This window comes from Solanum lycopersicum, chromosome 1, assembly GCF_036512215.1.
Source record: "Solanum lycopersicum chromosome 1, SLM_r2.1".
Lineage (NCBI taxonomy): Eukaryota > Viridiplantae > Streptophyta > Magnoliopsida > Solanales > Solanaceae > Solanum > Solanum lycopersicum.
This window is the reverse complement of record NC_090800.1, coordinates 79057776-79081185: the sequence shown is the minus strand read 5'-3', so window position 1 is coordinate 79081185 and position 23410 is coordinate 79057776. Positions and strand designations below refer to the sequence as shown.

General features: G+C 30.2%; 2 protein-coding genes and 1 long non-coding RNA gene across 4 annotated transcripts; 1 reads left to right on the top strand and 2 right to left on the bottom strand.

Moving 5' to 3' along the window:
* Positions 1-253: 253 nt before the first annotated feature.
* LOC101244809 (uncharacterized) lies at positions 254-1976 on the bottom strand. Its single transcript, XM_004229655.5, has one exon. The coding sequence runs from the start codon at positions 1653-1655 to the stop codon at positions 729-731; it is 927 nt and encodes a 308-aa protein (XP_004229703.2). The 5' UTR covers positions 1656-1976; the 3' UTR covers positions 254-728.
* Positions 1977-9979: 8003 nt separating this feature from the next.
* LOC104648444 (uncharacterized) lies at positions 9980-10476 on the bottom strand. The gene is made up of 2 exons (XR_742477.4): positions 10393-10476; positions 9980-10311 (listed from the first exon to the last, which is right to left on the bottom strand). It is a non-coding gene; the product is annotated as an uncharacterized lncRNA (long non-coding RNA).
* Positions 10477-14123: 3647 nt separating this feature from the next.
* Positions 14124-23134, top strand: LOC101244911 (phragmoplastin DRP1E). 2 transcript variants are annotated; one of them, XM_069286932.1, is made up of 15 exons: positions 14124-15862; positions 16259-16322; positions 18552-18659; positions 19086-19187; positions 19475-19525; positions 19612-19673; positions 20504-20594; positions 20733-20797; positions 20982-21176; positions 21257-21376; positions 21456-21526; positions 21887-22112; positions 22191-22241; positions 22335-22712; positions 22797-23134. In XM_069286932.1, exons 1-15 carry the CDS (start codon positions 15731-15733, stop codon positions 22917-22919), a joined length of 1839 nt encoding a protein of 612 aa, XP_069143033.1. In that variant the 5' UTR covers positions 14124-15730; the 3' UTR covers positions 22920-23134. The 2 variants fall into 2 exon arrangements, with proteins under 2 accessions (XP_069143033.1, XP_069143024.1); XM_069286923.1 differs by having other exon boundaries at positions 22791-23134.
* Positions 23135-23410: the final 276 nt, after the last annotated feature.

The window sequence follows — 23410 nt, the reverse complement described above, 5'->3', positions numbered from 1 at the left end:
TTGTCACCCACTACCTTAAATTTTGAGGGTCCCTTATATCTCCTCTATTTTCTTTATATAATAAATATTCCCTATGATTTGGAGTACCTCTTTGCCACCTGCTTCCTTCTCTTCTCTTTAAACAACAACATCTAGCTTAGCTTAGCTTAGCTCCTAAGTGTGACAATAACAAAAGGTAAAAGACAAAAACAAGTGTTCTTTCTTATTTTTGTGATTAGATAATATTAGACTTGCCAATTAGATGAAAAAGACATAGTCAAACAAGAATAGAAGTAAGTTTTTATAGCAAAGGAACAAATAATGAAAATATAACAATCTTTTTACCAAAACAAAAATAACTTGTGTAGCCCATAATTTTACACATGGTTTCGCCCTCTTCACTCATTAAAAAAAAAACACATCTTGTAGCCAACCTAATATTGAAAACTAAATGGTGAGCACACCCAATCCAGTACGTTTTGTTCTTTCATGATCTGTGAAATTGAGTCGGGTTATTCGGGTAATCTGTTTCTAATCAAATGTTTTTTGAAAACTAAGTTGCATAAATGAGAAAAGAAAATATTTTGAGTGTTTTTTTTTTCTCGTAGTTTGTGGAGTTGTACATGTAAATAACTGATGAACAACATTGAACAGTGCTAAAACAAACAAGGGTAAAATCGTACTTTTACTTTTTTTCTATGATCAAATTTGTAGAGGGCGAAATGGTCAAATGTCAACGGTCACTGAAATCAGCGATTGGGATTGAACCTCCCGAAATCGGCAAGTTTTCTCGATCTGTTCTTGCAAAACGACGTCGCTGTGGAGAGTTGAGGTTTTGATGTGACTCTAATCTCGCCGGAAAACACCATTTCAGGCGGCATTCCTTTTTGGTTCCAATTTCTGCTAGGGCTAGCCCGTACTAATGGACTCAAGCAAAACGCCATTCCACTGATGTTCCGATTATGACTTGATTTCCCTCGTCGGCCAGGTTGAGCTGCTGGTGTTCTTCTCGGAGTTTGTTTCCAACCCTGTGATGACTCAGATGAGTACCCGCTCGATCCGCCGCAATGCTCGTCTTCCTCGTCGTCTGAATATCGAGCAGGCGACATTCCTCGATCACGATTACGGTGCGTCTTCCGATGACCTCCGATCGTCGATTCTTCTAAAGAAAACGTGCGTGACTGCTTTTTCCGACGACCAGAGAGAATCGTGGTGAACCACGACGGTGATGAAGACGAGGCCGGGCAATTATCACCTGAATTCGAAACTCTACGATCCAAATCTAGTTTATCCGACTTGGATCTAAACAAACCAGAGAAAAATCTAAAATAACTTTTCTTCTTATAAGGCCCAGCAGCAATTACCGTACCGTTAGGTCCCACTTGTGGAGTACTGTAAAATCTTTGATCTCGAATAGACGGAAGCGAATTATGCTGCAATTGCCACGGCGTCGTATCAGATTTCCGACGAGATATATACGGTGAAACAGAGCGAGGAAACATCAACGGCGGAGGATTTCCATCGGATTTTCTGTGATCCTCCGGAAACAACTGCTGCTGAACTTGAGCCTGAGCCTGTGCCTGTGCAGCCATAACCGCAAATAGCCTCTCCCGGAGACATGAAGCACAGACCCCGACGCTACTACTGAGGTCAGAAAGATGCTTTTTACACCTCATTTATCCTAATCAATTGAATTTCTTTGCTTAACTGAATTAGTATGAAAAAAAAAAATCAGATAGAGAAACAGAAAATCGAAGGAAGAAGAAGCAACATTAGTGGAGAATACAAGGATCTGAGAAGTGAATTTGTCTTCTTCTTTTAGTGAGAGAAAATTGGGTTTGGGTGTAAGAGAGAGAGAGAGATGGATGCAGGCTTTTATGGGTAAAGAAAATGAGAGCTTTTTTATCTTTTTCTTTATTCTTATAGGTTCAAATTAAAGGAGGGAGAGAGAGTGTGTGTGTGATGAGACCACAACAATGATGCCACTCTAATATTTAAACACAAATTTACACTATCTTCTTATTATTAATTATAATAAAAATAATTAAGAATAGGAAAAACAATAAAATAATCTCTCATTGCCAACATTTAATGAAAACATCATTTTAGGACTTAGAGGTAAGTAGTAATAAGTTTTATTTAATATGAAACCCTTTAAAATCCTTTTACTACTATTTTGTATTTATACCTCCTCTATTTTAATTCATTTGACTTATTTTAACTTGATATTAAAAAAGTTAAATTAATATTAAAATATTTCATAAATATATATAAATATGTCATGTAAAAAATTTAAATTAAAAATTACTAGTACTGAAAAATGCTCAATTCATTTAAATTGAAATAAAGGGAATATAAAGTGTTTTGGTGTTTTAATTTATTTATTTCAAGCTAAAATAGTTTTAAAGCATCTTTGAATAAATTATAAAGTGTTTATAAGTATTTGATTTATAGTTAAAATGATAAAACAGGTCAAAAGTCATATGTTAAAATTTCTAACTTATGAGAATTATCAATTCAAATAAACTCTTAATTATGAGTTACTTTCTCTGGTCTAAATTTTACCATTTTTTATTTAAGATATACTCTTTTTGAGGAAAAATTATAAATATTTATAACTCATTGAAAATTGACTCCTGTTATTTTAATTATGTTAACTAAGTAAAACATTTATAAGGATATAAAATATAGTTTCGACAAATATTTTCACAATAATGCTATTAATTATTTTTAATCATTGTGCCAAATATATAGTATTTTGATGACTAATTTTTTTAAAGTTGATGACGAAGTGCTCTTGTCATGGTTTTATTTATATCTTTTTTTTTATATATTATTTTATTACTTTATAATCAACAATCTAATGATATTTTTATGAATGGTCAACTTTACCTTTGATAACACACTATCCATTTCATCATATTTATACTCCAATACTTGTGATTAAAGAAATTTTCAACTCTACTTGAAAATAACGGTGGTTATTTTTAAGATAAGTATTATCCAATTAAGTCAAAAAAAATAATTTTTCGGTCAAATTCCCATTTATTTGCCTAATAAATATAAATGGGAAATACTAAGTAATCATTTTTAATATCACCTCTAGAAAATCTTAAGAACTTTACAACCTCGTCTTAATTGCAAGTTTGATTCTTTTCTTATCCTTTTTGGCAAAGATCAACGGTAGAATTTGCAAGATTTCTAAAATCTGAAAATTCAAATTCAATATCATCGGGTGACATTTCTTTTATATAATAAAATATCTATAAAAATTATGTTATCGTTACTCATAAAAAGAAATCGCATTATGTGCAACAAATTATAATACATATAAAAATAAACTCCAATCACGAAGAAAAATATTTATATTAATAAACATGTAGATACAATTTTATTTCTATCTTGATTCTTCTCTTTTAATTATCTTCGTTAGAGGATTGTAATGTTAAAGTGAAAATCTTTTTGATATTACTGTTACAAGGTTAGAAATACTTAATTTAAGAAAAAAAATTATTTTTTGTAGAAAAATAAAGTGTTTATGAGTAAAAGTTATCTTAAATGGAAGCAGAAGTAATTTTAAGTAATTTTTCGGCTGTTCGGGAGAAACTAAAAATTTCTGCTTTAGAAAAAAACGAAGCAAAAACAAAAATATATTTTTTTCAAAACTAAAATATATTCATCTATGCATATTTACCAATATATTTTTTATTAATTAATTAACATATTTCATAAGTTGCTTAAATTTCATTGATTTTTATATTTCTTTTTATATAATTAAACAAAAAAATTATAATATGTTTTATGTATACATATATTGTATATTATTTTACGTGTTATTTATAGAATTAGAAAAAGATAACAATATGTTTACTAGATAAGAAAAAGATTTACAATTAAAGATTTCAGCCACAAAGAAAGGTATAACATTGATTGAAAATTTTAACATGTAAATTATAATTTAATAAAAATAAAAATTTAATTAACTTTTCATCATAAATATTTTAAATGGTTTTCTCTATAAAATAATTTTAATATTAGAAGTATATTAATAGTTATCCTTTTTTTTTGTAATTTAGCTTTCAAAAGAAACTTTTAAAAAAGATCATTCAAACATGATTTGCTTATAAAAATATTTTTCAAATGAATTAAACAAACTCAAATTGTTTTTTAAAGCACTTGATTGAAAATTCGTTATTGCAAAGCTCTTCTAAGAATAAGCTATTTTTAGCAACAATGTAAACATGCTCTGAGTCAAAGTACACATTGTTTGGGGAATTGATTGGTGCCTTTCTTGTATAGATTTGAGTAGTTCTCCGGTTATGAGCTAGTTTGGTCCTGTCTCGTATCTTTACACGTTAGTTACATATTTTTCAAACGTATACTGATTTGGACCGCCTTCAAGTTTATAGGGATCTAATATGATTTATATAGACGTAAATTAAGATCTAAGATGGAATAGTCTCATAAAAAAGCTGATTAAAATTAGACTCCTTTGATAAAATTCTATGAAATTTCGATGATTAATCAACTTAATATGGGGTTGAGTCATGATCATATATATTCCAAATGTATTTCATGTTTCATTGCTAAGTTAACTTGCACGCAATTGAGAGCATTCAAAGCAATTCATATTTTCGAGAATTCAAAGCTTTAAGTTTTGGTCCTTGAAATTATTGTATTGTTTCATCAAATTTAATTCTAATTCAATTGCAGTATATGATATGGAGTTGTAACTAAAGTATATTTTTTTATTTAGAAGCATTCCTAGTTTACATTGGGAATTGAATATTTGGTTTCTTAAATGAATGTACCAGATGGCATTTCATGAGCTATCCAATCTTAATCAACTATACCATAATTATAAGTGCACAATATTATTTGCCAATTAGAACTTCCATCGATACAAGGTTACTTGAGTTAGTACAACATGTAATCTCATAAAAGGATTAGAGATTAATTTTGGAATAATATCCAAGTACCTCCTCAACCTATGTTCGAAATTTCAGAGACACACTTATACTATACTAAGGTCCTATTACCCCCTGAACTTATTTTATTAATAATTTTTTACCCTTTTTTAGCTTACGTGACACTATCTTGTGGGCTTAACGATAACTGACTTTTTTTTTCGAACTAGTGCCACGTAGGCTAAAAGGGGGTAGAAAATTACATATAAAATAAGTTCAGGGGGTAATAGGACCTTAGTATAGTATAAGTGTCTCTGGGATTTCGGGCATAGGTTGAAGGGATACTTAGGTATTTTTCTATTAATTTTCTTTATTAACGTCTTGTAGTTAAGTTTATCCTATTAAACCTACTAATACGATTTACATCTCAAAATAGTCTGAAAAAAAAAACTTTAATATCATAGATTCAGATTCATTGTCTTTTGGACAATGAAGCATGACTAGTAAAGAAATACTCTTCATACTAGTGTATATGGTATATCACATCAAATGCCCTTATGTACAATAAGTAGCATCCAAAAACAAACCAAGTATCCCAATAAAATGAATGCAACAAGGACTGACTAACTTTTCACTTTATGTGCTATGTTAATCAATATGGACTATTTGTTGGAAATATACTTGACAAGGATATTTGATGGAACCATTCAAAAAAAAAAAAAAAAGGAAGGATCCTCCTAAATTATCATATGCATGTATATAATATTGGGGATCCATTGATTGATTCATCGTAGAAAACCTATACTAAGCTTGCTAATGAAGTGACAAATCAAATGGTTGCACCTTCATGGAAATGCTAATGATCTTATACCAATAGTAGGAAGAAGCACGGTCGTGGTAAGAAATAACAAAGTTTAAAAAGTATTTTTTAAAAAAAATAAAACCAATAGTAAAAATAGAATCATAAACATATTAAAAATAATATACAAAATATTTTTTCTTTAGAACAAATCGGACCCACTGAATGGAAGATATCTTTTCAGAATAGAACGATCTTACTTACCGGTATATATATACCAATACTCACGATGTCAATGAGTCACTCAATGACAGTAAAACACACTCAGAATACTAGATTTAATAGTAGAAGAAAAAGTTTAAAAATTAATCGTTCCAAAATGAGAGAAAGAAAATATCTCTATTTATAAACAACAAAAGGTAATGTGAAGAGTTATTTATTGTCTCTTATCGAAAATGTCATAATACTTTAGAAAATTGACAATCCTTCACAAAGGCCGCAACCTTTCATACAATTTACAACTTTTCATTCAAATCACAATTTTTTTTATAAAAATTGCAACTATTAATTAAAGTTATAATTTTTCGTAGAAGTCATAACTCTTCGTATTTCATTCACATTTTTTAAAACTCAACATAATAATATATATAATTATATTATAAATAATTCTGTTTAAAAAAGAACACTATAAAAATGCAATGAACTCGGAACATAAATGTCTCTATATAATGCTTGTGTAGTGGAATATATTATACAAAAGCATGGCTATTTGATAGTAAATTTCGCTGTTCATTTTATTCTAAATTTTTCTTTTTGCTGCAAAAAATATTTATATTATGTATCGAGCCAAAAAATACATAGAGCTTTACTATTAAATAATATCATACATTATTTACGAGGAAATTACTGTTTAAGTTTGCCAATCACAATAGTATAAAACAACATAACATGTCTTGACTCATGTGGAGTTTTTTCTGAGAAACTTATCAATATGTATCATTCCACCAAAACATTTGGTTGAAATTTATAACACACATTAATTATATTTGTTATTTATATGAGTATCTAAGTTATGAATATGTATCAATCGACCAAAATTATCTGGTTGAAATTTATAAGGCAGTTAATTTTATCTTTTTGAATGTAATTAAAATATTCAAAGGGGCTAAATTATAATTATCTTTTTGAATATCATATCAAACACATCCTTGATGTGATGCTCTTTTCTAGAGTGACAACATTAACGCCTAGAATATGATTTACCCAAAGATTCGTCCATTTGGTAACTCAACACATGGAAAAAATGGTGTGATATGTTTGACTACGATCCGATCTATTATTTAGCTCATCTCCAAGTCTAATTTATTTTATTGTCTAAATTTCTTTTGAGTGAATTTTTTGATATTTCAATTAAGGATCGTTCGATCGGATATATTATAGAAAATAATATATGCTTTATCTATTTTTCACTTTAGAAATGACACACATATTAAGATAGCAATAATTAGCATGGTAAAATTACACTTTTACTCTTGTTAATTATGATTTCAAAAAGGATGAATTAAAACTTAAAGTTCTTTCTTAATTTGTCAAAATAAATGACTAATTAGGAACAGCTAAAAGAGGAGATACTGACAAATAAATTGGGATGGAGGGAATATATTAGTTATAGTATTATTCAATCTTTCTTTAATGATTGTTTTAGCTCATAAATAACCAATGCATACATTTTCTATATACCCTATTAAGCTGACATAACTAATACATTGCAATTTTTCATATTAGCAATACAAAAGTTATTAACGCGTTAAATAAGTATGACTAAAAGTCAAATTTATTTTTAATACGTCAAAATAAAATCAAACAGTAAATAAGAAATAATTTCAATATAATTAATTTTAATCTACTCATTTTTGTGGTTAAATATACATTGTTACAACGGTAAGTTCCTTTTTAGATCTAATGTATGATGTATCTTGCATTTTTTTGGTGAACAAACACAGACCACTCATTTTGACCTTAGGTTATTAATTGTAATTAACTTTTTAGTGCTTACAAACAAAATTGACATTTGCAATAATCCAATTGTTCAGCTTTTAATTTGATGATTATTTTAATGGAGCACTACATGTTGAAAATGGTAGGGGACCTCTTACTATTTTGATGTAACTTTTGAAAGTAGGTAATTGGTGTTTGGGAGTTGACATTACAAATTGTGATTACTTTGTCTTTTTGCCTAAACTATGGTTTCACATTAAGTCAACAATTACATTATATCAACTATGTCTTTTCAATCGATATTACTATACCGATGGATAAATACAATCTCTCCATTCAATTATTAAAAAAATTTGAGTTCTCTATGGATACGAAAAAAATTAATTGTGTCACAATCTACATATATGCGAATGAAATAAAACTTATGTTATAAATATTAACAACACATAAAGAATATCTATATATTCAAGTTATTTTAAAAGATAAATATCAGTACCTCTATTTAATCAGATTTAATTAGTAATCGTATGTGAATTGTTATAATTGTTTAATATGGTTGATTTCACAGAATAACATATAGTCCACAAATTATATTGCATCTACATAGTTGAGTTCTAAAATAAATATACTTGATTTTTGTAACATTATGCAAAAACGTTGGTTATTTTTGTTTTGTATCGAGGTTTAAGAATTCGAAATACAATATAATACCTTTAATATACAAAAATTGTATAAAATTATAAGAGGTTGTTTACACACTCATAATATTAATACCAAACACTTACTTTATTTAGTTAATTTCTTTTGCCTCTTCTGAAATTTAAGAAGTGTTTATAGACTCGTAATATTATAAGAGGTGTTTGTACACTCATAACATTATATAATATTAGCTTGATCATTTAATTATCTCTTGATTCTTATTATTAATACATATATATATGTATTTAATCGAATTCATTATTATCAACTTTTTTGAAATATATATATATATATATATATATATATATATATATATATATATATATATATATTATGGAATCACAATTAGTTGGAAGTTGTTTCTTGTTGAACAACGGCTTTATTTATTAACCACGTTTTTAAAGAAAGGAAAGTACGTTGGAGAGTATTTTATTATAATTGGAAAGTAAGACATTGCTGATACATGAAATTAAATAAATAATTAACCATTTAACTACCAAACTAATTTTACACATATTTATACTATTTTCCCTCTCTCAATTACTATTAAATGATGATGAATAATTTTATTTTTGAACTTTAAAAATAATAAATAATTTGTAATAATTAATTTTAGAAATCACGATAGATATTTTGAAACAGAAATAAAAAATTAATAAAAAAATCTTATCTTTCTAAATAAATGTTTTTAATTTTTCAATAAATTGACCAGACATGCCAATTAATCATAGCCGATTGATGTTTACACAGATTAAAATCATGATTATAGCCTATAATTTAATCAAACAAAGTCAACTTTCTTAATAAACATCAACAAGTACTTCACCCTTACAAACTTCGTCACACTATTTTTATGGACATGCCAATAAACATAATTAAAAAAAAAAAACCACTATAGCCCCCTTTCCATATTTTCAAAAAATTGAAGCTATGTACTTACTAACACTTTTATGCATCTAGTAAATTTAATGTTAACGTTATGTCCTTCTGAATAGATCACTTACCCAAAATTGTTACACACATTTGATGTAATGTCATGATTACATGTTCTATTTTACTTTATGCTTGTTTTTAATGTCTTTATACTTATCTCATTATTAGTTAAAATATTCGAATCACTAGTGAAGTTAGAAATTTTTATTTGAGAGTTAAAAAGTTACCTATGATTTAAATTTAAAATCTCAAGGTAAATTTTGAATCTATTAAATTACTGATTTAATCTTTGATTTTGTTTTTGAAAGATTCAAAATATGTCTGTGTATAAGACCAGGGCCGGCTCCTGCCTTTGCAAAATAAGGTTTATGCCTTAGGCCCTAAAATATTGGGGTCACCAAATTTTTATCGAAAATAAATTACGTGTTACAATTTTAATAGAAAAAATTCATTATTTACAATAAAACAGACATGTACATATCAATTTTTGTATATGTATATAAACTTAATATATACTAACTTCAATAATTTGTATATAACTAATAGAATATACAAACTCTAATCATATATAAAAAAAAATTCATCTGTATAACTAAGTCCAATTACTTTTTTGTATATATATACAAAAAAACAAAAATAACATAAATATGCAATATACTATATACAATTACTAAACATGCAATTATACTATATACAATACTTAAGTAATATTTTTTGTATATTGACATCTAATTAACCAAAAAATTGTATCTAACTTTGTGTTTTAATACAGTACCTCATGAATATTATGTTCTTCAGATCCGACAACTTCAGAAGCATTTTCCTCTGATTCAATGTTTACAGGCTTCCTCTTTCTTCTTCCTTGTACTATTTTAATGCCTCTAGCTTTGACATTGTTAATAGCTTGTTGAACTGCCGTAGGGTCGTTTTTTTCCTTTGATCTAAGCTCTTCCATTGTTTGTTCTTGTATAACTTGATTTGATTTTCCCAATGACCCTACATCAAACCCAAAATCTTGAGTTAACCCCATTGAAAACGATGGTAAAATGTCAACAACATTGACATGCAAAGGAATACCTCTGGTAATCCTCAAAGATGAAGATGATTCATTCATTGTGTGACCAATTTTAGATCTATCAGGAACAAAAAATCGATTATTTCATCAAAATATATGGAAAAAAAATAAACAGAATACATATACAAATTTTGAATAAGTAAAAAAAAGAAAAAGAGGTAGACAACTAAAATTAAGGAGTACTTACGAAATTGACTTCAACTTCGGGAGGAAACTTCAACTTCGGGAGGGAATAATCTAATTTTGGACAACAATTTGAATTTCAAACTGGATAGCTGGAGTATTAAATGTAGGAGAAAAATTTGGAATGTGAAAAGGAGAGAGAAAATTGTTTTGTGTATAATTATATACAAAATTAGAAAATAATGTTTTTATACCATTGGTTATATAATAGGTTGTGGACCCCATTAAATATAGCAAACAAAAATAAACTATAATTATATAATGTAAATAAATTAAACTATACCCCTATAATATAATTAGCTATAAATGTTTGTCATCCCATGTAATTTTCCCTTAAAAGAAACATATAGAAATGGAGTAAATCAAGTCAACATGTTCTTCGATCTCATATTGTGCTTCATACTCTTATCTTTTATTTAATATTTACTAACTCTATTTATAAGATTATGTTAACAATTCATATAATAATTATCTCACTAAAAGGATGCTTTTTAATATTGGATTGATAAAATATAATAATTATCTCACTAAAAGGATGTTTTTCAATATTGGATTGATAAAATCTTACCTAAAATCAATAACAGAAAAAATAATATTAAGTACTAATAATTTTCATGTAAGTAGTGTAGTGTAAGGAAAATAAATATATTAATATATATCTAACATTTATTCTTATATTTATATTTTAAGCCTTAAATTAAAATTTCACTTTAAATCTCCAATTTCATTAATCCGCTTTAGTATAACTTTTTACCAGGAAGATTTGGGTGAACTCTTCCGCCCTTTGATTAGACAAGTCCGTAATTGGAGACCTTTTCTCGTACATGACAACAAAATAAATATATTTATAATATACGGTCCATAATTGGATAAATAAGTGATTTATTATACTATTTTTTATATATTAAAATATAAGGCACATATATAAATGCTAATAATTATATGAAAATTGAAGTACCACATTACATCAGGTACAGTAGGTATTTATTTGTCATGTGCAGCTGAAATTGCATTTGCTTCATCATAAATGACTCTTCAATCTGAGCATTGCCTAGCTATAATCAAATTGATTTTATGCAACTTATAATATAAAATATAGGGACAAGATATACAAATTGCATCTAAATTATGATGAAATTAATAATGACACTAATATTCAAAACTATACTGCTGATCACTAATTACTTCATAAAGAAAATAAGCGTGTATTTGCATATGCTTAAAAATTAGTTTTGAAAAAGCGTGTATTTGCATAGGTTGCGTATTAACTTATTTTATTAATTAGATAATTAATAAATGGATATAATAAATAATATGAAAATATTAAGTTTAGGGTGGCATATAATTCTCACATAATTAGGAGTATAGTAGACAATTGCAGCATATATGTTTCTCGTTCTATGCATTTTAAGCTTATACTTTCTTTCGTGATATTACTTTTAATGTCTCAAATTATCTATCGTAATTCTTAAAAATAATTATTCAAATTGATCATCATTGTAAAAGTTCAAAATAATTTCTTCCTTTTTTTTTTCATTTTATCTTTTGTACATTGTTCTTGAAATTACAAACGACTTAATAAAGGGTGGTTATATCTTAAAATATTAATAAGGAAAAAAAGTTTGAAATATGTCTAAACTTTGATCGAAATTATTATAATGATATCAAACTTTGTAAATGACATTTTATCGCCTTCACTATCTAATATTATATTTTAAATGTATATATATGTTCATGTAAACATAAATATTGCATCATTATAAATAATATTGAAACGTAAAAGTGGTTGGTACTCACTATTCAACTCACGAGAAATTTCTCCAAAACATTATATATGATATTGTACGATTGTTACTTCCTTTTTGTTGTTTTTATTGTCTCATTTTGTTGTGATTTTTCCTTCAAACTTGACCCTATATAAAATTGTACAATATTTTGTCAAAAAGTTCTGCTTAAATTATATACCAGTAATTATATTCATATATGATTTTTAAAATAGTCAAAATTAATTACTTGTCCTAAACACAAAAGACAAGAATAATTCATCTTTTTAATTAATGAAAGCAGCTGATTAGAGTGTCAACAATATATGCATTATATACTATTAGAGTTAGTAACTAGTCCCTCTCCATCTCAACATAATTAGGGCCTAATTATTAGGGATAAGATTTTGACTTAAATACCCTAATTAAACGCATATATTCTATTTCCTTATTTTTGCATATATAGAATAATGGTGTTGTTTCTAATTGTCTGACGTTTTATAATAGTAACAAATTATAAATTTCAAAAAATTGTAATGCCTTGAAAACAATGTTGGAGTCTGAATGAATTGATAGTTTTGAATCTATCTTTAATTGGCTATGTTTTGAAATTTCCTATTTTTTATTTTTTTTTTGGGTGTGATGACGTTTTCCTTTTAAGAAAAATAAATACAAAAAAGGCTTGGAAAATTGAAATTTGAAGTTTGAGATCCAAGTGGGCCTGAGAGATCCCAATCAGTACTTGGACTGGCCCATCTATTTCAAAGCACGCACCTCTATTTTCCACTATGAAATGTCGGTTCTTATCGGTTTATTATTTTGCAGGAAAATTACTTATTTGTAGCTATATAGGAAAATTAGATCTTGGTGCGGGGTGAGTTTCTTAAAAAACATCTTAAGGTACCCATAAAACGTACTTTTCTAATGAAAAAATTGTCGTCAATGTCTGAAACTCGCCCAATTTTTATACAAATCATGTGTGTGACCTTTCTTTATTAACATTATTGATCCTCATTCGACCCCATCCGAATATAATTCAGTCTAATCTGCCCATTTAACACCTCTAACGTTGCCCTTTTTGTGTTCATTGGTAAATGGGTCTCTAAATAATAAGTGGCCCACTAGTGTAGAACATGCTACAGAAGAGATACGAGCCCAATGCCCACTAAAGGCCCAACTTGAACATTAGCAGATCAGGAGATTTAGCCCAGTGTGTAAACCGATCAGCTTCGTTAGCCCAAGTCGATGAAAAAATTATTTAAATATACAACTTCTTTTACCATATTTTCATACCATTTGAAAATATTACAAAAACCTCTACTCTCTTCTATTCTCGAATACATCACTTTACACAATGTATCGGGACGTTGAGTGATGTATTTGAAACTGAGATGCGATGTATTGAGACATTAAGGGATGCATCTGCAATCGGGACACGATGTATTGAGATAGTTTGAGATGTAATCAAATTCACCAAATTTAAAATTTTTTTGTAATTTAAAAACGAGTAAATAGATTGACATTAGATCTTATCACTATGAGATGAGATTTTGTGTAAAGTTTTTTACTTTTGATTAGTTGGATCATTATTGACTGACATGGTTGTATATCATATGCCGAAGTTAAATTTTAGTTGCAATGTGAAATTATAGCACTAAAATCATGTACGTGTGACATTTTAAATTTTAATACATTGTGCATAAATTTGAAAAGAAGTGTGTATACCTTACCATTTATTTTTATGGTTTTTTTTTTTTTGCTTTAAAACCACTGATAAACAATTTTTTTTTTCGTGTATTAGAGTTAGATTTTATTGAATTAGAAGTACTAGTACCCATTCTAATTCCTGATCAAATTTATATTCTTCATTTTTCTTCTTTATAGAAGAATTTGATTCACAAGTATTAGTGCTTCTGGGATTTTCCACGATTATGGGCCCGTTTGGATGGGTTAAATAAAAGCAGCTTTAAAAAAGTACTTTTGAAAGTGCTGAAACTTATTTTTAAAATAAGCAGTTATGTGTTTGGATAAAAGTGCTGAAGTTGTTATGCCAAACGTGAAAAGGGAAAAATAGAAGAAAGAAATGTTAGGGTTATATGAGTAATTTGGAGATTGTATAAAAATATTAAGGGAAAAAACATAAAAATGTGGTCAACTTAAAACAGCTTATAAGCTAAAAAAAAAAAAGCACCCCTATCCCAGCTTTTAACTTTTGGCTTAAAATAAGTTTTTTTTAACTTAAAATAAGCTATTTTCAGTATTGCCAAACAGTTAAATAAGTCAAAAACCAGCTTTTAAGCTGAGCCAAACAGGCTCTATGTATAATACTTCCTCCATCCGGAATTGTTTGTTATGTTGTGTTTTTAGAAAGCCTGGCTAATTTTCAAAGTTAAATTAGATCAAATTAATTTGATATTTAAAACAAAAAAATTAGATATTCCAAAACTACATGAAAATTGAAATTTTTTGCATATTAATATGATGAAAAAATACATCTTATAATGTTAGTCAAAGTTATTTTTACAATTTAACTCTAAAAATAGAAATCATGACAAATAATGTCGGACGGATGGAATACCAAAAATAACAATCAATTTTTTTAAAGTTTTATTATGTAAATAATAATGCCGTCCACAAATTTGTAAACGAACATTTAGTATTAGGACAAAATGAGAATTTCCTTGGTAGAAAAAGCTTCAAAATTACTATAATTTTTGATTTCTTCTGTGTTGTCATACTTGTTCATGGACCATTTAACTTTGTTCACGTTATTCTTTAAGTTTGATGGGCTTCTACTTGAATTTGTAACATTTCAAAATGTTCAAAAAAATTTAGAAACGAGATAATTTTTAACTACGCTTGATTTATAAGTAAAATTTCAATATAAAATTTCATCTCGTAATTTTAAATTATGAAATGAAATCAGCATTTGAATATGATATTCAAACGCCAATACATGCATTCTAAAAACTTTAACACACAAGGTTCTAATTTGAAAATCTTTTACACATTAAAAAAAGACACTTTCTTGTTGATATAGCTTAGATCAAGGTGACCCACAAATATTCAAATTTCAAAATTTCGAAACGTTATAAAAAGATAAAAATGGAAAGGGTACAGGTTGTATATTAACCATACATAAATCAAAGCGACAATAACGCGCATATATCGTAACCCCTTATATTTACTTTCTTTTGAGTAAAATTGAAAACCAAGTCCAATTTCAAAGACCCTTTTCTCTTCTCCCCTTTTTCCTATCTCTCTGTAAAAAAGCAAACACAGTTCCACTTTCAAGTCCAAATCTTGATTGCTTAATCACCAATCTTTTTTCTCTCGTAATAAATATAGATCTGGGGTTTTAGGATTTTATTGTTTTTAGTTTGAGATTGATACTATGGAGAGTTTAATTGGTTTGGTGAATCGGATTCAGAGAGCTTGTACTGCTCTTGGTGATTATGGTGGTGGAGATAATGCGTTTTCTTCTTTATGGGATGCTCTTCCTTCAGTTGCTGTTGTCGGCGGTCAGGTTGGTGATCCATTATCTTTATTCGGTTTCTTGGTTATCCCCCCCCCCCCCCCCCCCCGATGGGTTTTAATGGAACTAGGATTTAACTTGGGGAGCTGGGTAATTAGTAGATCCATGTTAGTGATGGTGGAGATGAGACTTTTGTATATGGGTTTGTGTTGGATTTGATTTTAACTTGTTAAATTGAGAAATCTTGATTTTTTTTCCCCCACTGCTATTGGTTGCTGAAATGGGTTTGTGCTGATTTAGATTTTTTAAGTATTGTAATGGTGGAATTTTGGTTATTTTTACCTCTGCTATTGATTGTTGTTTTGAGTAACTTTTGTTGCTCAATTTATTGTGTATTCAAAGGAAATGGGCTAACACAGTTTTTGCTGGTTGCTTGTATTAATTTAGAGTTCTGGAAAGTCATCTGTGTTGGAAAGCATAGTAGCCCGAGATTTTCTTCCTCGTGGATCAGGTAAGCTGCTTTGATTAATTTATCTTTATCATACTTTTTTTCTCTGTCATTCCTTAGATCATTCTAACTGTACTAAAGCGGTGGGTTGCTAGAACTTCTATTACATTATACACAACTAGTTTCTCCTTACGTGCACGTGTATGTTGAGTGATGCGATATATGGTTATGTATAATAATATCAATATTATTAAAATTGCGTTATAATTATACAGAAAAGAATAAAGTGCAAGCTGTTGTGGGTAATCGCCGCAAATCTTTGTATAATGACTTGTTTGTTGAGGTCAAGATATTTGCATATATTGTCTGAATCTACTAAGATTAACATCAAAATTTTATTAGATCCATGTGATTATTTTTACTTATTTTGATTTTGTGGCCATCACCTTTATAAACACTGCCGTTATAAAATTAACTTGATTTATTGAGAAAAAACTTGTCTCACAATAAACTCATGATTAAATAATCTTCTCCTTACGAAACTCACTTAAATTAGCAGTGTTGAGTCATAGTTTGAAAGGTGCACAGGATCAATAGAGTTAGATCATTAAATGACCTGACTTCATATAGAAGCAAATAGGTATTACTCTTGTTTCTATATAGTTGTCCTGCAATGAACAAACTATCTGCTACGGATATTTTTTTTCATAATATCGAATGATATTTACTAAAATGAAATGGTGAAAATAAAATTAGGAAGAGTAGAGATAATAGTAATGCTCGGACATATATCAATGTGGTGCAAGTTGCAACACCAAAAGTTACTGTTGATAACGAAAAAAAGAAGAAGATACCATACCCGAAAAATTGTTGGAACAAATAAAGGTTGGGTGCAATACGAATCCCATACCAATTGGCTGTAACCAATATGTCACAATCGAGATGCTCACAATGGTATCAGTTTGTCTACATATTAGCTAGAAGGCTAGCATTTGTATGTTACCATTACCAAATAACTTAAAAATTAAACCTTACCAAATTGTATGTTAGCTCTATCTTATAGGATTTGTTGATTGAATCAAATTTCTATGGGCAAATCAAGTTTTGATCCAACCAATAAATAACAATTCCTTCTCCTTCAACGACATATATGCTATTAGTAGGCATATCAACTAATATGTTTAATTTTAATTAAACCGATAAGCTGAATAAAAGAAATTATTTGTTTATTGATATCTGTTTCACGGTTTGTGAACATTTTAGTATTTTATTCTATTGGCCTATTGGTCGATTAATGGTGTTATTGAGTTTTCTTAATGGTTTTACCTATAACCCATTAAAATCTATCAAATTCAACCGATAATTGAAATAAAAATTTTGGTTCTTTTTGTGAAGACCATTTTCTCCTTCTTAACTCCCGCAACACCTTTACCCTTTTTTTTTAATCATTGCGTTTATCTAGTAAACATTTCCAAGAAAAAAAATATCATAATAAATTTATAAAGAAAAGTCACTGCCTCACTTCAAAGAACCAAGATGTAAGGACTGCTAACCAATAACTGATAATCAATCGTAGTGGTTTGGATCAATTTAGCATGTCTATAGTCCGATAACCGATAACATTCATAGCCGAGCTGGACCAACCGATAAACAGTCCTCGTCTTTTAGTAAAGTCAGTCAAAACAACTTAACATGTGATTGCGCCAAACATGATTAAAATCATATTAGATGTAAACAATGCTTGATTGAACACCAGCAAGGAAAAATAGATGATTTTTAAATAACCTCTCATTCGATTCTGGGGATCTGTTGGTTTATAGTATAAAAAGTAGTCAACCAAGAAAAAAAAGAGATAAAAGTATTTGCTAGAAGAAGCTAAGTGCAATATGCCTTAAATGTACAATTAGAAACCTCTTTTGTATCATTACCAATTATGAATCTGCAAGATAATGATAATAATCTCATTTGCACTAAGATAAACCAAGTGACCATAAGTTGTGACAACTTGTGCAGGAGTAACATTAGAAACGGTGGCACGTCTTCATAACTTTAAGTTTTTTATAATTTAATTTATTACATAGGGATTAGGAAGGAGAAATGGGGGAGGGATCATAAGGTTGGGAATTGAACCCTCCCAACAAGGTGAAACCGTGAAAGTTCAGGTAGCCAAACCAACTGACTACCAAGATCCCCACAGTTTAACCCTTTAAGTCAAGGGTTTCCTGCTTTTAATATAATATAGATTTTGTGAATTACATTGGCTGAGTGAAATGGTCTGTTGTATCCATTCAGGAATTGTCACAAGGAGACCATTGGTGTTGCAGCTTCATAAGACTGATGACGGACAGCAGGAATATGCAGAGTTTGGTCATTTGCCAAGAAGACGGTTCACAGATTTCGGTATATCAATTGACCTCTGTTCTTTCCTTTTCTTTTGGGGCATTACTTTACCACTTTCTGAATTTATCTGAACTCTTTACTATTTCATGACAATTAATGAAATATCAAAGTTGCTACAAAACATTTTTTCTTACAAGTGAGGTAAATGTGTAACATGATTACTTGTGCATAGAAGAGTAGTCATATACAGTAACTTAATAGATTGGTAGTTATGGAGACAGATTATTATTAAACTTTAGTTCTACTAGTTTTTTAGTTCACTCTTCTCTCTCTCTCTCTCTCTCTCTCTCTCTCTTAGTGTATGTGTGCTTGTGAAGTGACATGTATGTGTGCCCTCAAGCACATGTTATCAATAGTTTTACCTATCAGTACTAAATTGTAGATTCTGATTCAACAATATATGTTTCTTTATTATTTTTTTAACAGGCATGGTTCGCAAGGAGATCGCGGATGAAACTGATCGAATCACAGGGAAAACTAAGCAGATCTCCCCTGTTCCGATCCACTTGAGCATATACTCTCCAAATGGTATGATATCCATGAGTTCTTTATACGTGCTTAAGGATTCACTTATGGTCCCAAAAAGTAAACTTACTGCAGTATGCTCTTAGTTTTTGTTTCTGAAGTTGGTTATTTCACATACATGTCTGTTTTCTAAATATCATTGAAGATAGGCTTGATGTTGTAGTATTTCATTATAACATTTTGATTTATTGCTGAGAACGTATGGTCTTTTCTCTTGCTCCTTTGTTCTACAGAGCATTTCTTTCTCTCTTTATCATGCTAACTCCATACCATGTGTATTTTCTTGGCAGTGGTCAACTTAACGCTGATTGATTTACCTGGTTTAACAAAAGTGGCTGTTGGTACGCTCCATATGTCCTTTCATTATTTGCATTCTTTTTTAGTCTTATCAAGCCTGTTTTCAATGCAACAATACTCATTACTGCAGAGGGGCAGTCTGAGACTATAGTCGAAGACATTGAGAACATGGTTCGAACGTATGTTGGGAAGGTAACGAGATACTAATTTAACTTTCTGATATGCTCATTTTTATTCTCTGGTGAAAAGAGTGGAGATATTAAATGATATATGTGATGTAGGTATTACTCCCTTAAAAGAGTTAAAATGCTTGGAGATTTAACTAGTTAGGATTTAGGAGTCCCAAAATTTCCACAATGGCTACATTTACCAAATGACTACAGTCCTCACAAAATTTAACTTGGAAGTTTACCTTGTTCTTGTAGATAAAACCCACAAATTATGTGGGACAATACCGTTGTTTTGATTATATACTAAACATTCCTCAACATCTGGTAATTTAGTCTGAATAGTGCATTTAAAGAAAATAACAGAATGCTACATGTCACTGATTGTGAGAAACTAAATAATGAGTAACTGAAAACTACTTTATAAATACCTCTTGCAGTCAGAATAATTGTTCTGAATGTCAATCACCTAAAGTCTCCCGCTCCCTTGACTGGATCACCAAACAATATTCAGTTAGTGTGGAACATAATGCCAAATAACAACTATTCTTATATTTGGTTGAGTGAATGATGACTATGAGCTGATGAGCACAATATTCCCTTGCTCGGTTTTCTGTTGCTGTCAGTTCAAGAAAATCTACCTGAATTTAACTAGGACAAATCTTTGCTTTCACATTATTTGCTAGTTTTTCCATTTGTCTCCATGCATGGTTGGCATGCTACCTACATTCATCAGTGTGTAAAATAGGTTGCCTTTCCTTTCACATTGTTTGCTAGTTATCGCGTTCATTTCCCATACATGAGTTGTTCTTGGGTTGTGTCTTCTATTCATCTGATCTTTGTCTTCTCATGCAGCCCAACTGCATCATTCTAGCAGTTTCTCCTGCCAATCAGGATATCGCCACCTCTGACGCAATAAAACTTGCAAGAGAAGTGGATCCAACAGGTATAATCTTTTGATACTTATAGTTTTGGGACTCCAAGTCCAGTAGCTTGAGTACTTGTCAAAGAGTGTCCATATTTTGGGAGAATGTCTAATGTTTGTCATTATCATTGATGAAGTGTCACATTGCAACCCCTGCAGGTGAACGGACTTTTGGAGTGTTGACCAAGCTAGATTTGATGGACAAAGGCACTAATGCTCTAGATGTGAGTTTTATTATTTGTTATAGTACCTGTGAACTTGTTTTGGTTAATTTCTACATTACTTGATTCATAAATTGGATAAGCCTATCCAGATCTAACTCTCTGAGTCCTTGGTTCCTGCTGTATGCTATTATTTGGCAGCACAGCTTGTTGTACTAGCAGTTGATTCTTTTTTCTTGAATTTAAGGTTCTTGAAGGAAGAGCTTATCGTTTGCAACATCCCTGGGTTGGTATTGTGAATCGTTCACAAGCTGACATCAATAAAAATGTAGACATGATCTATGCAAGAAGAAAGGAGCGTGAATATTTTGCTACCAGTCCGGATTATGGGCATCTGGCTAGTAAAATGGGTTCGGAGTACCTTGCAAAACTTCTGTCAAAGGTATAGTTAATAGTTCTTTTAATGTAAGGAGTTCCTAAATAAGTTGAGCAGAGTTCATATTCAGATTGTTTCCATTTCAGCACTTGGAACAATTTATTAAGGCAAGAATACCAAGTATCACATCACTTATTAATAAAAGCATAGATGAACTTGAATCGGAACTGGACCACCTTGGAAGGCCTATTGCTGTTGATGCAGGCGTAAGCTTCGACTTCTATATCTCTCGTTGCTACTGTTGATATTTTCCTTTATCTTAGTATGTGAACTGGTTTATTTCAGGCTCAACTGTATACTATTTTGGAACTTTGCCGTGCTTTTGATAAGATATTTAAGGAGCATCTAGATGGAGGGTAAGTGGATTGTTTTCTTTTTTTCCTTAGTTTTCCAAATCTAACTTTAATGATCGTTAGCACTTCAAAAAATCCAAAGGAACTTGAAATACAAGGAGGGATTCGGCAAAGGCTGAAGAGAGACCACCAAATGTGACTAGTACCCATAAAACACAGAATTTGAAGAAACTTCACTCATGAGAACTTGTAAAATGAAAAAGATGTACCCATTAAACTCAACGAATTGGCAACACATTCCAGTAGACACGTCACACTTGTCTATCTTGTCTGTAAATGCTTGTACTGATTTAATGAACTTCCAGTTTATTGCTCTGCACCTAGACTATATATAATATGCATTTACCTCTTTTTGTTAATCAGTCGACCTGGTGGTGATCGAATATATGGAGTGTTTGACAACCAACTACCTGCTGCTTTGAGAAAACTCCCTTTTGACCGATATCTCTCTGTGCAAAATGTGAGGAAAGTTGTTTCAGAGGCAGATGGTTACCAGCCTCACTTGATAGCACCTGAGCAAGGTTATAGACGTCTAATTGAAGGGGCCTTGAATTATTTTAGAGGCCCAGCTGAAGCCTCTGTTGATGCTGTAAGTAATTATCCAAAATTTATCAGGGGTCAAATAGTTAATCCTCCTATCAACTCTAATTTATGTGAAATATATCAGGTACACTTTGTGCTGAAGGAACTAGTGAGGAAATCTATTGGAGAATGTCAGGTAATGGTGCCGGGCAGCTGTGTTAAATTTTACTTTTAGCTACATAACCCCTTCTCCCTTTTCTGGTTATTTCTAAATATATTGGTGGAGCAGGAATTGAAGCGGTTTCCCAGTTTGCAATCTACAATAGCTGCAGCTTCTAATGAAGCCTTGGAAAAATTCCGTGATGAAGGTAGAAAGACGGTAGTCAGATTAGTGGACATGGAATCTTCTTACTTGACAGTGGATTTCTTCAGAAAACTACCTCAGGAGATGGAAACCCCCAAGGGGGGAAAGCCAGAAGCTGCTGCTGCTGTAGACCGGTACGGAGAGGCTCACTTTCGTCGGATAGGTTCAAATGTATCATCATATGTGAATATGGTGTCTGATACATTGAGGAACACACTCCCCAAAGCAGTGGTTTATTGTCAAGTGAAGGAGGCTAAACAATCTTTGTTGAACTACTTCTACACCCAGATTGGGAAGAAAGAGGTACTATCTCAGTGTTCATCCCAAATTAGCAGGTTTTTTTTTATAGTACAAGTGCTGACAGTTGTTTATATTTCTCAGGGCAAGGCACTTTCAGAATTGTTAGATGAAGATCCTGCATTGATGGAGAGAAGAATGCTATGTGCCAAGAGGCTTGAACTGTACAAGAAAGCAAGAGATGAGATTGATTCTGTAGCGTGGGTACGATGAGATAAATTGCACTTGAGACCTTTCTTCTACGATACACAAACGAATTCACGACTTGGGTGAATCGATATCGCTGCTTGTTCAAACATTTTAACAGCCTAAATTCTTTGATTGTTGTAGAATTTATTGTCATATTATTTGGTTTTGGATGAATTGTTGCTTTATTATGTATTTGTGAACTGAATTAATATACCACATTCAGTTGCCCTTTTGCTTCAGGCTGCTGCTCCATTTTTGTACTTGAATTGTATCCTTTTTACTGCTTATGGACTTGATTAAGAAAAACATTAACGAATTCACGACTTGGGTGAATCGATATCGCTGCTTGTTCAAACATTTTAACAGCCTAAATTCTTTGATTGTAGTAGAATTTATTGTCATATTATTTGGTTTTGGATGAATTGTTGCTTTATTATGTATTTGTGAACTGAATTAATAATATACCACATTCAGTTGCCCTTTTGCTTCAGGCTGCTGCTCCATTTTTGTACTTG